The sequence below is a fragment of the Carassius auratus genome, chromosome 20 (genome assembly GCF_003368295.1).
Source record: "Carassius auratus strain Wakin chromosome 20, ASM336829v1, whole genome shotgun sequence".
NCBI lineage: Eukaryota > Metazoa > Chordata > Actinopteri > Cypriniformes > Cyprinidae > Carassius > Carassius auratus.
Window position 1 is genome coordinate 27,681,898 of NC_039262.1, and position 16,157 is coordinate 27,698,054.

The 16,157-nt window shown below is 41.1% G+C and overlaps 1 protein-coding gene across 4 annotated transcripts in view; it reads right to left on the bottom strand.

Moving 5' to 3' along the window:
- Window positions 1–15,861, bottom strand: part of LOC113037698 (mediator of RNA polymerase II transcription subunit 23) — a 53,001-nt gene extending 37,140 nt beyond the window's left edge. For 2 of the 4 annotated variants that reach the window (XM_026195030.1, XM_026195027.1), the window contains exons 1-13: window positions 15,668–15,861; window positions 15,499–15,530; window positions 15,238–15,325; window positions 14,970–15,094; window positions 14,617–14,728; window positions 14,174–14,272; window positions 13,605–13,706; window positions 13,454–13,523; window positions 13,248–13,360; window positions 8,250–8,345; window positions 7,789–7,806; window positions 1,453–1,653; window positions 525–668 (exon numbers count right to left, since the gene is read on the bottom strand). In XM_026195030.1, the coding sequence (XP_026050815.1) occupies window positions 525–668; window positions 1,453–1,653; window positions 7,789–7,806; window positions 8,250–8,345; window positions 13,248–13,360; window positions 13,454–13,523; window positions 13,605–13,706; window positions 14,174–14,272; window positions 14,617–14,728; window positions 14,970–15,094; window positions 15,238–15,325; window positions 15,499–15,530; window positions 15,668–15,718 (1,251 nt within the window). In that variant the 5' untranslated portion in view covers window positions 15,719–15,861. The remainder of the gene's footprint in view (window positions 1–524; window positions 669–1,452; window positions 1,654–7,788; window positions 7,807–8,249; window positions 8,346–13,247; window positions 13,361–13,453; window positions 13,524–13,604; window positions 13,707–14,173; window positions 14,273–14,616; window positions 14,729–14,969; window positions 15,095–15,237; window positions 15,326–15,498; window positions 15,531–15,667) is intronic. The other 2 variants (XM_026195031.1, XM_026195029.1) reach the window with 1 other exon arrangement.
- Window positions 15,862–16,157: the final 296 nt, after the last annotated feature.

Genomic DNA, 16,157 nt, shown 5'->3' on the forward strand with positions numbered 1-16,157 from the left:
GAATGTTACTGAATCATTGACTCAGTTTTGGAATTTTGCTCGTAAAATGCTGCATTTATTTCCCGGTCCCTGGCCAGTCGAGCGGTGCAGCTCTGTTTTAAATAGCTTGCAAAAATGGGGAGTGCATTTTACTTTCACTTTCAAATTAGTGGCAATTCTGCAAAAAGCAATTGTTTCTTTACAGCTCATTTGCGTTTTCCTTCTTTTCCTTGCATTAAAATGTACTATAAGTTTTACTTTCACTTTCGAACTAGCAGCAGTTCTGCGTCAATACAAGCAGCAACAAAATACAACTTCAAACTCAACTTGGTCTGTAAATTTGTCCGTCTCACCTCACTCTCCTCACGTGATAAATGATATCTGATCTGGGATTTGATTGTGCACTGAGCAGCCGCATTCAGTTTTAGACCGGCTGAATAAAAGAGTATAGCAGGGCCTGCTAGCACTTAATGAAGCCTTCATCAGATGAGCATGCATTATGAATTCATGAACCTTCACAGCCTGCTGTGAACGGAGTCACTCACCTCTTTCTCGGGGTACAGCAGGTCAAACAGCTTCATGACGGGGAGGAAGTCAGCCAGAGCATTCTTCTGAATACTTCCTGAGATGAACTGAAGGAGCACCCACATCAGGTGATCCCTGCCCTTGATCAAACCCCGACCGGCCAGCTATTCACACCAGGAGGAGAGACAGAGACAATGAAACACCGCAGAAGTGTAATTCACTGTGTGTGTCTGTGTGTGTGTGTTTGTGTGTGTGTTTGTGTGTGCGGCCCCGTCCCAAATGGTGCACTCTGTGTGGAGAATCGGTCAGTCTAGTTTCAGGTCTACCCTTGTCCATGAAAGCAAAAGGTGTGCCATTGATCATTTTATGGTTGTGATGAAAATTCATCACGTTAAAACCATTTTGAAATCAGATATTTATAATTACAAAAAAAAAAAGCAAATATTGTTGGAAAGGTCTTTATCTCAAGGTTCCATTTTTGGTGACTATTATGTAAAAGAAGTTCATATTTTGAAATACAGGAAAATAGTTTTTAAAACATTCAATTGCGCTTGGGTGTCATCTGGTGGCTATTTTTGGTACAGTGCCTCAATTTTTGTGATCGACGAAGGCTTTATACAAGTATATTTTGAGCTTGTACAATCTATTGATATTTCAGTGAATCATATGGAATGAGGTAATACTGTTTATATGATTCAACTGTTTGATACAAGCACTTCTGAAAGATAGCAGAGGACGCAGAGTGAGCTAACGTGGGGAAAGTGCACAATCCAATCAGTTGTGCACAGTTTGTAGCAGTAACAGTAAAGTGACTATTGCAATGGAGTCTGTGCTTTAGTTTTTTTCATTATCAGTCAAGTGTAATTTCAGCTTTTACGGTTAACGTTACGTCCCTGAAGTGTGTGAATGCACCGTCTGGGACAGGGACCCCCCCACCCCACGCTGCACCTTCTGATGGAGCGACAGCACCATGTGAGGGAAGCTAGCGAACTGGAAGAGAACGAAGAAGATGAGCTGACTGGAGAGATGCTGCCACAGGAGCTGACTGGTGCCGCCGTCGTCGAACTGCTCCTCCGTCTCGGACCGCTCCATGGCGTACACCACCAGATCCACCAGCTGGTCCTCCAGAACCGGACACCTCTGCTTGTGCTGCAGGAGGGCAGAACAGCGCACAGAAGCGCACTTTACACAGACCACAACCACTGCAAACACACCAGTGACTGGGCCTGTGTCTCTCGTCTGGAGACATCACTCTTCAGGTCACTGCATGCAAGCTGGACAGATGTACTTCAGTACACTAGCAGACCTATCACTATCACATTCTGGTGTTCAGGAATCAGGACCTATTAGACTTCCTCCTCATTACATCAACAGGCCAGGACAAGCATCGCTGACATATGAAAGCAGTCGACATTCGGAGCTAACATTTCATAATAGCAGAAGACTTTGCAAATGACCTGGGCTCGTATTCACAAAATATTTTATCTTACTTCTAAGAGTTCTCCTTAACAGCAGTAAAAGAAGGGTTCTCTCTTCAAAGCTGTTCTCACAGCTGCTGAGACTAACTTGTGGTGAGGAACAGAGAGAAGTCTTCAGCTCAGAGTGAGGACAGGTGGATGATGTCACTGGGCTTATTAACTATGCACACACTGATTGGCTGATAGTCTCTGTCAGAGATTTATTCGTAGAAATACTGTAGAGTGCAATATTGTGTTGCCATATTCAAATAAACGTTTTAAAATAAAAATGTTAATTGTCACAGTAAAGTCATGAAAAATAATAAAATCATGTCAACATATGAAAAGTCAACCATCGATTAATTATGTTAATTAGGGTGACTTTCATCCAAACAGCAGGGGCACTTTTACCCTAAATACCAAATTATTTCATTATTGAAAAGTATTGCTTTGATTAACTTAAACAAAACTGAAAATTATTAAGAAGACCATTGTCTCAAAATATATTCAACCATTTTTAGAAATTATCATTTGATACTTAAATGTACAAAGTTTTTAAAAGAACATTAAATATTAGACTCAGCCAAATTTGCACATGCATGTTGAAAAGCGAATGCTTTGGGAAGTGCTACACAAAATTTTTCTGTTAACCAGTGGTTTAAAGAAGATATTAATAACAGAATATATATTTTATAATACAACATTCTTTAGCCCTGTTGTACCCTACTATTTACAACAAAGGCCCTTGGTTTGGACATGAAATCCAGGACGTTTATTGACAGGTGATTTGAGTAGTTTCATTTTAATCCATGTGTTTTTGGAACGTTATTATTTATTATAACATGGAACCTGGAACTGTTGCGTAAACCGTTATGAGATGATGAAATTATGAGAAGATGAAATTATGAGAAGATCAGTTTTACATTTTCATTTTTGGAATGAGGAGGAAGCTTATAGTTCTGAAACCTACTGTACGTTCTCATGATTAAACTCATTTATTCTAGGAGCTCAAAAAAGATTGATTTCTCCGAGTGTAATTCACTGTTCTTGAGTTACCCTGTCTATTTCATCTTTTCCAACATCATTTCAGTTCATAGGTCTTTAATACGATTACAATAGATACAATACAATACGATTTCTGACCACATTTGCGTGTAGTGATTGATTACAGCTACAGAAGCAGCTATAATCTTACTCGGGGATGGTTATGGGCAGTCTACACATGATAAACATGAGCTGTTGTATTCACTGGACACACAGAGCATATCCAACACGACCTCACGACGGTCACAGGAGATGGCCAAACACAAATGGGACACGCTTCAGAGCAAAACACACCCATGAAAGCATGACATGAAGATGCTGACAGAAGCCCTGATCGCAAGGAGAGCTGCAGCACATGGTCAGATTAGATCAGCGTTTGTTGGGCTGATTTCCAGGAGCCTGCTGCTCGAGGGTCAGGAGGGCAACAGGTGCACATGATACAGGTACGCTGCAGCTTGCCCTGTAAGGAGGCATGCAGGGATGATCTCTCAGCGATGCTGGGGCGCTGGGTGTGTCTACACTCGGTTTATGTTCAAAGAGCCCATGAAATGCAGGAAGCCAAAACCCGGATAGGAGGATTTTAGCACTTTTGATTACATCACCCTGAAGTCAATGGGGGATTTAATGGGTTTTTGGTTAAAAGGCTCAAACACGTTCTGGGGTTAAAGGAAGAGTTCATTTAAAAATAAAAATGCTAACTTTCTGGGGAAAATGTTCATAAAATCTGAAAGATTATTCTGTATCTTAATGGTCGTGATGTTGAAGTCATGTGACCATGGTTTAGTTTATTTATAGCCTACATTTAGCGCTTTACTTCTGCCAAATATATAAAGGTTTCAAATTCATAAAAGTTGTGTTGATGTGTGAAGATGATTAAACATGTAAGAACCATACATTTGTGCTGGATATAGAGCTTATTTCCTGCGCTGCAAAGAAGCTACGTTTATTTTTTTATTGTTTCCAGCTTAACTATCGAAAAAATCTTAAATCAAGATGGATTTTCCCGACACGTAAAACAGAAAGCAAGATTATTTTGCTTAAAAAAAACTTTTGATTTTATTTAATTTTTTTCTGAAAATAAGACTTTTTTTTTGTCTAGAAAATCCTTGATTTAAGAATTTTTAGATAGTTTGGCTGGGAAACACAAAAAAAAACTTTGCTTGAAAAGCATTTTTTTTTCAGTGTGCAATAATCCAAAAGCCAATGGAAAACTCCTATTGGGTTTTTGACAATAGAACCAAAGTGATGCAAATGCACGAGCTGACCTACAAAAACACATCATCGCTGCAGCACTCTATTAATCCGTTCATTCACTCTAATGTTGATGTTTTTATTTTTTTTCAAACAGTGAACAGACTTAAAGAGATAGTTCCCCCAAAAAATTTTATTCTGTCATTAATTTCTCACCCTCATGTCGTTCCAAACCAATAAGACGACTTCTTCAGGAACACAAATTAAGATGTTCTTGATGAAATCCGAGAGCTCTCTGACTGCTACCACGATCAAGGTCCAGAAACATAGTAGGGACATCATTAAAACTGTCCATGTGACATCAGGGGTTCATCCGTAATATAAAGAAGCTACGAGAATACTTTGAAAGCAAAAATAATGACTTAGTCAACCATTTATTTTCTTCCGGGTCAGAATTTGATGTGCGTTCACAACAGAACCATGACGCATTTAATTTGTCATTGTTTAAGGGTGGATGAGCTCAAAATTAATAGACGTTAGCATTAGACTAAAAGACACAAGGCTCCCGTTAGATTTCATGGGGTCTTTAGAAGCACACAGCACAACAAACTGACTCACGGTTTAACAGCACCAGCTCCCATACAGTCGACATTAGAGCCTGACCAATATATCGTTTCGCCGATTTTATCTGCCGAAACGAGCCTGTCGCCGATATATCGGTATCATGGAATATACTGCCGATATTACTTTTTTTTTTTCTACAGAACACAATGCAGGTAAAACGTTTGAAATGGTGTAATTACTTTGTTTGTCCAGCAGAGCATGCTGCATTGTTTGGAGCATTCATTGACCTGGTTGAAATGCTTTAAAGCTTAAGTCTATGTAAACCATTGAAACTCTGCATGGCCATATCTCAGTAATGGCGTGGCAAATCCGCACCTAATTCGGGGGATCCCTTTTGATCAAGAAACCCTCTCGGTTGCATATCAAGTGTACATCTAGGCTCTCTTTCGAATGAGACCATCCTTGCGTCGATAGCCCCCGGGGTTCGGGAGTTACGGGTGGTTAAATTTACGGTCTGGTGCCGACCTATCTAGCGATCCCAAGGGGCTACAGATGTGCAGAAGGTGGTGTTCGAGAGGGCTCCTCGAGCTGAGGGGATACCCCGAATTTGGTGGAGATCCGCCCGCGTGTTTGAAAGATAGTGACAATGGTCAGCACTTACACTTCAGTGAGTAGGTCTCTTGTTCAGGCAGCAATACAAATTGTAATGTATTTTTTTTACAGCGGTGGGGAGAGCAGGACACAAAGTAACACTTTTTGACTTTCTCAGTTTGTGTAAATCCAAATAGGGTTCAGAATTTTTTTTAGTTTTAATCCACAGTAATTTTACACTTTGTCTAGTACAAATATGTCACTTTGTTTCATAATTACGGTTTTCTTTTACTCTCAAAAAATGGAAGTTAAATTTGACAACATGCTTTGTAAGTGGAGTACACTTTGACATCCGAGGGGCACGTTGTGACATATATAGTCAAATAAAATAATGGTGTTTTTTTATTAAATAAAAATAATCTGATTTTGGATTTTGACAATGAACATTACAACCATGCTTCGGACATCCTACATAAACAAACTGCCTCCACTACATATCTCTGTCACGTCATTATATGTGTCGAGTCACCACATATGAGTGATCATTGCCAAAGAATGTGTTTATGGATATATATTCTCTTCATGAATAAACTTTATTCTATATATAGTGCCAGTCAAATGTTTGGACACACAAATGGGAAAGTGTCCAAACTTGACTATTACTGTACTATAATATACACAAAGACTATCGGCCGATATATATCGGTATTTGCATTTTTTTTTCACTCCCTAATATCAGTATCCGTCCCAAAAAACCCATATCAGTCTGGCTCTAGTCGACATGTGCAGTATTTATCATCAAATTCATCCATGTTTACTGAACAGAGATGAATAACTGTGAGGTAGGTTTGTGCTTAAGGAGTGGTGTTTCCCTGCATGTGGGAGTGAAGCATCTGCACACAACACCCAGAGAGAGCCATCAACACCAACAGAACACACACACAGCATGCGCCGATCAGGGCTTGAAATTAACAGATTGGCTTCATTCTCAGGTACGCTTTATCATCCCTGACAGAGGGACAGTGATGTGTGTGTCCCTTACTGAACAGCTACACCAGGACTGCGTCTGTGATTCCAGCCTGGATTCATATTAGTGCAAGTTAAAGGGGTTTTTCTGTTATCATTTACTCCCCCTGTTGTCATTCCTTTCTTCTGAGAAACACTAAACAACAATGTATTTTGAGATATTTCAACAAAAAAAATCCCAACGCTGGAAAGTCAATGGCCACCACAACCATTTGGATTTTAGCGTTCTTCAAACTATCATCTTTCGGTTACGGAGAAGAACATTACACAGATTTGAATGACTTGAGGGGAATAGATGATGTCAGAAGGATCATTCGTGGGTGAAAAATCTATTGCACTCGGGTATGTTTATTATTTCATAAAATCACACTCATTAAAATATGAGTATGTCATTTCTCATCTATTCATAGGAGATTAAGGGTCAGTCTCAGGAAAAAACACCATGTCTGTCCAAATGACCTCCTACTGATATAATAACCATCTTTATTAATCTTCACACTATCACTATACTTTTTTGTAAATAGTAAAAGAAAAGCATTGCTTGTTTTGTTTTTTTAATGTGAATATCAGTTTCACAATATCAGAATATCAAATATTTTCCAATGCAGATTATAAATGTAACATTTTCTCCTTTAAATGGTGATTTTATTTGTAAAACATCAAAATATTTTGGCCACAATGGTATCAAGTATCTGTCTTTATCAGCCTTTCATGAGATTCACACGCCATGTAAACAGGCTTTATAGCTACAAAATTATTTTGTAAAAGGAACACAAATAGTCCTTGGAAAGAATAATGACTGAAATAACAAATGATATGAATCCCAGGTTTACTGTGATGGTGTTAGTCTAAGAGATAACTTAATGCTGTTAACACACATATTGGGTTGATTTCAAAATAGTTTACAAATCAAACACTTAAAAAAACTAACTACAAGAAAATAGGAGGGTTTATTGTCCACCAATGTCTGTGCAAATGAGCATCAAAACATGCTTTCTTGTAAATAATAATAAACACTGAAACATTTTAGCTTAAATGGCATTGTTTCCTGTGAATGACCCACATACTATAAAAGTATAGAGGACTTTTCTGATCTAAAATGTCACTGAAAAGAAAAGGAGAAGTTGGATTAAAACAATCTAAAAGGTTGTTTAGTTTAGCGAAAGAGAGAAGGCAGTTTTGAGCAGTTTGTCTGAAGGTGCAGAAGATTGGTGTGGAAAAGCTGATGAGTTTCTCGGCCAGTCTTTGCACGCAGCAGTCAGTAATTTCAAGCCCTATGTTTGTTTTCTGTTTTCACTGGAGTTGTTCTTCATGGGTTTCAATCGTAATAAGATGTAATTGTTCGTTCTGGCTATGAGGAAGCTTCCAGAGTCTGGTTAGTCACAATACAACAGTAAGATTGTGAACATACCTGAGCAATGTTCAAGGTCTAGAGCATTGGAGGAGGAGGAGGATGGGCGGGGAGAGACAGGACAGAACAAAAATAAAGGAGGAAAAAAAAGAAAACACAAATACAGTGACTAGGAGGCCAGCTCCAAGTAACCCTGTCAGTCAAGCCAAACCACACCCCCAGAGACAGGTACGAGAGGGACAGGTGTGCGATACTCCCTACCAGACAGACCAAAGCACACAGAGAGAGAGCGAGAGCGAGAGCTGGCGGCTCATAGAGGAACTAGGCTAGTTTGGCAGGGAGTATGGTGGAGGCTGGCCAAAGTCATTCACTTCCTGTGGGACTACTCAAACTACAGCAGCTGATCTCTCCACCTCCACCAGCCTCTCTTCACAGAGAAGAGGATGAGCACGTGAGGCAGAGGAGGGAGAGAGAGCACTGGGAGACAGAGAGAGAGAGAGAGAGAGGGGGGAGGGGGGTACCTGTTTGTTGAGGCCCAGCATGTTGCACACCATGTCTCTGGAGTACGGCTGCTCCAGCACATACCTCAGCAGACCCGTCTGCGGCTCGAACAGGTCCTACACACACAAACACACAGGACTGTTTATAACCACACACACGGCTTTGGTTAAACCAACATTCATATGAAAATACATGACATCTAAAGCTGCACTATATCTGTGTCCTTAGAACACGAAAGCTGTCATAAGTAGCACAGGTATATTTGCAGCAAAAGCCAACAGTGGGTCAAATTTATAAAATTTTCATTCATTCCATTAGGATATTAAGTAAAGATCATGTTTCGTGAAGATATTTTTTATATTTCCTACCGTAAATATATAAAATCTTAATTTTTGATTAAAGAGTAACTAAACCCTAAACCAACTTTTTTTAGTTAATGATCTGTAAGAATGGGGCTTTATTAGTGCTGTTCATTGATTCAAGTAACTTTTTTGACATTTGAGTATAAAGTGTTTTAATTCTGCAATATATGGTGTAAAAACGTCTGAGTGCTGCCCTCTTCAGGTTGCACGGTGGCTACTGCAGTTAATGTTTCGTATTGGATGTTGCGGTGGCAAGTGACGAAAGCAGTTTCCAGCTCACCACGCCCCTCTGTACGAGCTACCACGCCCCTGGCAGTATAAAACCATCTTGTTCCGTCAAAATCACTGTAGTGAGTCAGGAGTTGGAATTGCGAGTACTGAAAAAGACCAGGATAGACTATTATAGCATCTATTTAGCATAGCAATTATATAGTTATTTAGATCTTCAAGTTGGCGTAGATTTATCTGTATTTAGTACAGTGGTCAGGATGGTACGGAGGTGTGTTGCTGGTTGTGACAGCACTGCTAGACTGCATAGTTTATCAGCAGACTTTAAAATTAGGCGCCAGTGGTTGCATGCACTTGGCCTGGAGGACCGCAAGTTCCCGCCTAGAGCTGGAGAGTGCCAACTGCATTTTACACGGGATTGCTTCTCCAACACAATGGAGGTGGAAATGGGTTCTCCACACAGCTCGCGCTGAAAAGCGACGCGATGCAGGAGTTAAGAGTGCAGTTTGAGCCGGTTGCTCGAACTGATATGAACTGACACAGCAACATCCTCCACTTCAGGTGAAAGTGGAGGAGAAAAGTCCTCTTCTTCAAATGACCGCTCTGTTGCAAAGCTACTTGCTTCATTACAGTCACTCTCCATTTTAGCGTCTCTGACAGCAGCTGTCAATCAATCCGTCAATGCGGGTCTCAGGTTCACGCCACACTCGCTTAGCCCTGCCCTCGGTTCGTCCCCTCTATCTACGCTGTGATCTGCCCACTTTTCAGCATTTTTCTAATATTTTCACTTCCTGGACGCGTGGAGGGCTATCCAAGGCATTTCACTGTGGATACTGGGAATAATTCAGCATGTATATTCTCTTCAGTTCAAATGCAGACCTCCCCGCTTCAATGGTGTGGTCCCATCACTGACTTTGCCCCAAAACCCTTCCATTCTGAGACAATAAGTTCTCAGTCTGCTCGAGAAAGGAGCAATAGAGCAGCACATTCTACCCTCAGATCAAGCGGAAATGCACATCTTGAATTATCTGGATGATTGGCTGATTTTAGTCCACTCAAGAGATGTGATAATCAGTCACGTGGAAACACTGCTTCAACATTTGGATACTCTGGGATTGCGTCTGAATATGCAGAGGAGCGTGTTCACACCGAGTATGCTTGGACTCGATGGGGATGCGAGCCCGCATCTCTCAATAGCGCATAGAGGCACTGAGGGAATTTCAGAGGCTTCTGGGACTGATGGCAGCGGCTTCTTCAGTTTGCCATCTGGGTCTGCTGCATATGTGGACGCTGCAGTTCTGGCTGAAGATTCGAGTTCCGCCGAGGGCGTGGTCTTCACCATGTACTGATTTGAACCGACAACACGTCTGTGGTCTCGTACATAAATCACCAGAGCGCTGTGTGTTCCAGGGCTCTATTCAAACAGGCAGTGAGTCTCCTGTTGTGGGCTGACCGACACTTTCTTTCCATAAGTCCTGGTTCATGGACCAGAGAGAGTTAGTGGTGGCTCCCCCATGGCAAATCCCCCTCAGGAAGCCACTGCGAGGACCCTAAATGAGTGGGATGCTCTGCAATCAAGAGTGCTGAGCAGACTTACAGAGGCGCACGCACCTTCTACCAAGCGCCTCTATGCTCTGAGGTGGGGAGTTTTCACAAAATGGTGCCAGGACATTGGTATTGACCCGGGAACCTGTTCCGTGTAGGATGTTTTGCGCTTTTTCTACAGCACAGATTGGATTGCAGGAGTTTGCCATCCACGCTGAAGGTGTATTTGGCCGGTGTCTTGCTGCTTTTCATTCCCCAGTTGACAGGCAATCGATTGGTAAGCACCCTCTGGTAATCAGTTTTCTAAGAGGAGTGAGGAGTTTGTGTCTTTCATGACCACACTCCGTGCCGCCGTGGGATCTAGCCTTAGTTTTGAGGGCTCTATCTTTAGCACTATTCGAGCCCTTAGCTTCAATAAAAGATAAGTAGCTTTCCCTGACATTGGAGACTTACACGCGCTTTTGGTGAATGATGATTGCATCTGTTTCGGACCTGGCGACTGTAATGTCACTCTCCGGTTGAGACCAGGTTACGTTCCGAAGTCACTCAATACACCATTTAGAGCACAGGTTGTTTCCCTGCCCGCCTTATCTGCTGAGCCGTCAGCCCCCACGTGACGCTGATGATCAGAGCGTTGTTTGCCCTGTTAGGGCTTTGCAGATCTATGTAGATCGCTCGGGCCTTCGTCAGTCGGACCAGCTGTTTATGTGCTTTGGTGGATGTGTTAAGGGACGTGGTTTTTCAAAACAGAGACTTTCTCACTGGATTGTAGACACTATTGCTTTGGCTTACAAATGCCAAGGGAAAAATTGTCCCCTCAACATCAGAGCTCATTCTGCGAGGGCTATTTCTTCATCATGGGCCTGGTATAGAAGTATGTCTATCCAGGATTTATTTCTTGCTGCTGGCTGGTCATCCCAGAACACATTTGCCAGGTTTTACAAGCTGGATGTACCCTCTGTTGTGTCACAAGTACTTTTGGTGAGTTAAGTTACTTTCATGTGTTGTGAACGGTTATAACCGGCTATACAGTAGTTGCCATGGCTGCTTACTCTGTGTTATGGTTTATATGGTTTATGCAGATGTCATCGTTAACGCTGTCAACTCTGTTAACTCTTGTGCTTCAGTGCTCATAATGTTGTGTCTGCCCTTCTCAGTGCAGCCTTCGTGTTCATTGCATTAAGATATGCAAATTTTGTTAGGGTCGGAGCAGATGTTTCATTGGTCTGGTTCCACCTATCAGATGCGAGTACTCTTAGCGACGCGGCTATAGGCTAGAACTGTCTTGCTTATGTGTGGGTGTGATTGACCCCGTTCAGGGCTTATCTTCACTGCTTTTACAGCAGGATTTAATACAGTCCCCTTATACATCAATAGCTGACATAAAGTTGGGTTACCACTTCGAGAGAAAACGTCTTCGGTTACTATCATAACCTCGTGATGCAGCACGCTCCGTAGAGCAGTTTGTTCGTTTAGGGCTACTGTAGAAATATGTAGTGTATGTAGATAGAAATAGCTCAATCTAAGGCAGCGGTTCTCAATTCCAGTCCTCGTGCCCCCAAGCTCTGCACATATTGCATGTCTCTCTTTGTTAACACACCTGATTCAGAAAATCATCTCGTTAGAAGTGAGCTTCGTGCATGAACTGTGTTCAGATTGACATGGTCTCTACACAGTGTTTACTGCTCCCTACTCCCTGAGCAGGGAAATATGTTGAAGTTTACTTCACTTCGGAACAGTCATTCACAGATTTGCGTTGCGCAACGTCCGTCTGCACACACGGACAAGTATGACATCATATACCTCTGTAAATCAATACAATTTAAATTCACGTCTCACACACTTCCAAGCACTTTGAATGGAAAATATATGTTCGCTTCGAACTGGAATCATGAATATCACTGAATATGCTGTAATGTCCACTTCGCAGGGCACTTATTTTCAAATAGAGCAAATGTCTGAAGCAATAAGAGAAACATACAAAATGTGCAAAGCAGGAACTGAGAACCGCTGATCTAAGGTAATAAAAACATATTGGTTCATTAACAAAGGACTTTATAAAGTCTTTATAAGGTCACACACACACATAAATATATATATATATATATATATATATATATATATATATATATATATATATATATATATATATATATATATAAATGATACTACAATATGGCTAAATGTATAGTGAAATAACAAATGCTTTTAATTGAATAATATGTTGCCAATTAAGTGACAAAAACCAGCTGTGTATATATTTATTTGCAAACAAGCATCCAAAATAACAGCTTGATGGAGAAAGGTTTGAGTTGGTTCATGTAATGAGTACACCCACATTTTTTCAACAAAAAAAATGGTTCATGCTCAAAGCTTTTTTAATATTATTTTTTTTATATTGCAATGAGTATTTTAGAAAAAACGAAATATTAAAATGAGTTTTTCCAATCTCTGCAGTCCTACAGGCTGTTAATTGTCCACGATTCTTCCATCCTGAATATAAATATATAAATAATGGCATTTTCTCTTTATAGTCAAAAAAAGTTTGTATATTATTAAAATGTTCTTCACGCCAAGAAAAAAACATTTATTTTAGGAAGCGGTCCCTGAAAGATTCTGTGAGGAACCAGAAATACTTCTGACATGGGAACCCTGGGAAACCCCTTTGTGGAAACTTTATTTATAAGAATGTGTAAATGAAAAATCATTTTCTTTATTAATCCAGTGCCACTGATCAATCAGTCAGAGTAACCCCAGAGTCTGTGTGCTTGGATTAGAGTTGTGTGTCTGTAACCATCCATGATTTCACATGATCTTAATGCTCCTCTTGATGTTGGATGAAACATGACCGTGAGTGTTTTTCTGCGAGGTGGAGAGCGGTACCTTATCGTAGGGCAGCATGCCCCTCAGCGGGAAGCGCAGAGTGCTCGGGTCCAGTTTCCACGAGTTACAAATGGCCCCAGAATTATTAACCACTGGGAGAAGACTGCAGCGCCCTGCAACACATTCTGACATGTGACACTGCCGCAGAGGCTCATGGGATACATCTTCCACACAACATGAGACCAGGATGTGTGAAGGTGTCTTACCGCAGATGGAGTTAATACGGGCAGTCGGTCTGAAACTATCGACGAAGTCAGATATCAGGCTGCCCAACAGCTGAAAAGAAGCAGAGGGTTGGATGTCATTAACTGAGGATGAATCCACACTGCCTTACCTCAGCAGTCTGAAGAGCGTTACCCAGTGTGAGAGCGTGCCCTCCGGATACAGCTTCCTGATCTCCGTCACAGCGAAGTACGCCGGCAGCAGACAGGCGTTACGATCCAGGATGTACTCCACCACCTTCACACAGGAAGAAGAATCCAGACAGGTGAAGTCAGAAGTGCTCTCTTAAACATATCTGCTTTACATGCTCACTGTAGTTCCTTTAAGGTAGTTTTATTTATTACCATATATGTCCATAACTGTCATTTTTCACACACACACACAAACAAAACAAATTTTGTTGTGACATTTTACAAAACTCAAGACTTGGTCAAAATCTCACGTTATAAAATATGAAGTGCTATGCAGGCTATTAAAGACTATATTAACTGATTAGACAGTAATGCTTATAGATGATTGACTTTTTAAGGCTAAGAAAATCGATGCTGAATCGTTTCTCAATTTGTGATGCATCTATATATTTTCCCAGCCCTACAAAAACAGTGAGCTGTCACTGAAAGATGAGGAGTTTGCATCCCAGTCAATAACAACCAGGAAACACTAGAAGGGCCATCATCTGTGTGTCGTGCTGTGGAGAAGCGTACTTCTCTCGCTGCCAGCAGCTGCTGGACCACAGCCGAGCTCATGAAGTTTGGGACGGTCTGAATCTTGTCCAACACGGCCTTCAGCAGATCCCTCACACCCTGAACATCCACAGAAAAGAGTGAACAGAAGAGAAGAAACACAGAGAAGAGAGCGTAAATATATCCTGCTTTCCTTCACATAATAAATGTGACATACTACAGAGCAAATCTCAACTATTTGTTGTTTATATCATCACAAATGTTAAACTATACTATCAGACAGCTCTAAACATGGCACATTAGGCATTAAGCTGTTTTACACATGAATATAATGATTTTCTGTGAAGCTGCTTGGAAACAATGTGTGCTTTGAAAAGCATTCTACAAAATAACTCGGTTGCCAATCTGTGAACTCATTAAAACACACTTTAACTGGAAAACTATGGCATTAGTTTATTCCTCACCTTGTAGTCGACTCCTCCGATGATTTTGCGGATGAGTTTGAAGGTCAGAGCCCAGAGCTGAGTCCTCTCCCACTCCAGACTGTCCGAGCTGACCAGAGCCTGACACACCATTCTGGAAAACAGCGTTACACAGTCAGAGTCCTGATCTCCATCAGTGAGGACGTCAGCTGCTGTAATAGTACTGGAGAAAGACTGTACCACTACACACCATAGATGACAATGCATGTGTGTGCATAACATGACTTGTTTTAGAGAGAACACAATTTGTGTGTACTACGACTTTCTTTTTCCAGTAGTAGTTATAGACTAATAGACTAACCTCAGCATGATGTCAGACCTCGAGGTGTGTTTACCTGGGAGGAAGCAGACTGGTCTCCACAGCCATGGCCAGACAGTCATAGAGGAAGGCGATGCGTTTGGGGCTGTGCTGACTGTGGATGAAGCGGACGATCCACTGCACACACTGATCATGTGACTCCTGCAGTCACACACACACACACACACACACACACTGATCATGTGAGTAGCTGTAATCTAATACTATAACTCAGGGTGTATTCAAGTTGAGCCACAAATGTGTGACTGAGGAACACCTGTATGTGCAGATGAAGAAGAGCTGACCTGAGGAAGAGTGCTCCAGTACTGTCTGAACGCTCCTAAACAGCTCACCAGCTTGGTCCTCTCATCCTCCGGACTGTCCATAAACATGCTGCACACACACACACACACATATATGTGTATATAACACTCACACACACACACACACACACACACACACATATATATATATATATATATATATATATATATATATATATATATATATAAAACACACACACACAGTCCTCAGGTGTGTATTCGGTCATGTTTTTGTTTACTCACCCAGCAAACGCCTCTTCAATCACTTCAGTTTTCTGACGTAAACAAACAAACATTACACGTTTAAATGTTTATCCTGTGATATATTCGTTTGATAAAAGAGTCTTGTCTGGACGTGCTGTACGTTATATGAGGCATTATATTTGTTTAAATGAATGTACTGATCACCCACCACTACATCCTCAAAGATACTCTGCAGCTGGCTTTCCATTGGGCCCGCCATAACGAGAGCAGAACAGGACTGCACAGACTCAGATGTTCATGACTGAAGTGTGTGTGTGTTTAGATGAATTAGACGCTCTCGCGAACACAACAGAAAACTAGCGCCAGAGACAAACCGGAAGCTGGTGCGCCGCCGGAAACACTCCGTCGGTACGAACATAGTTACACAGCGATGGTTCCGGTTTCTGTCGTGTTTTCGAGATAATACTAGAGCAAAGAAATCGAAAAATCAATAAACCTCCTGAAAGAAATGCCTTTTTTTAAATATATAAAAGATTATTAAATAATTTGTGTTACAAATAACACTCCTTGTATACTTGTCTCTGTACAGATTTATTTTTTTAACACTATTTTACTCTTATTTTAGTTTCTGTTTTGCTTTCTCCTGTATGCTACATGGTAAATAAATGTGTCTATTTTAAATGTACGGTTTTTTTTTT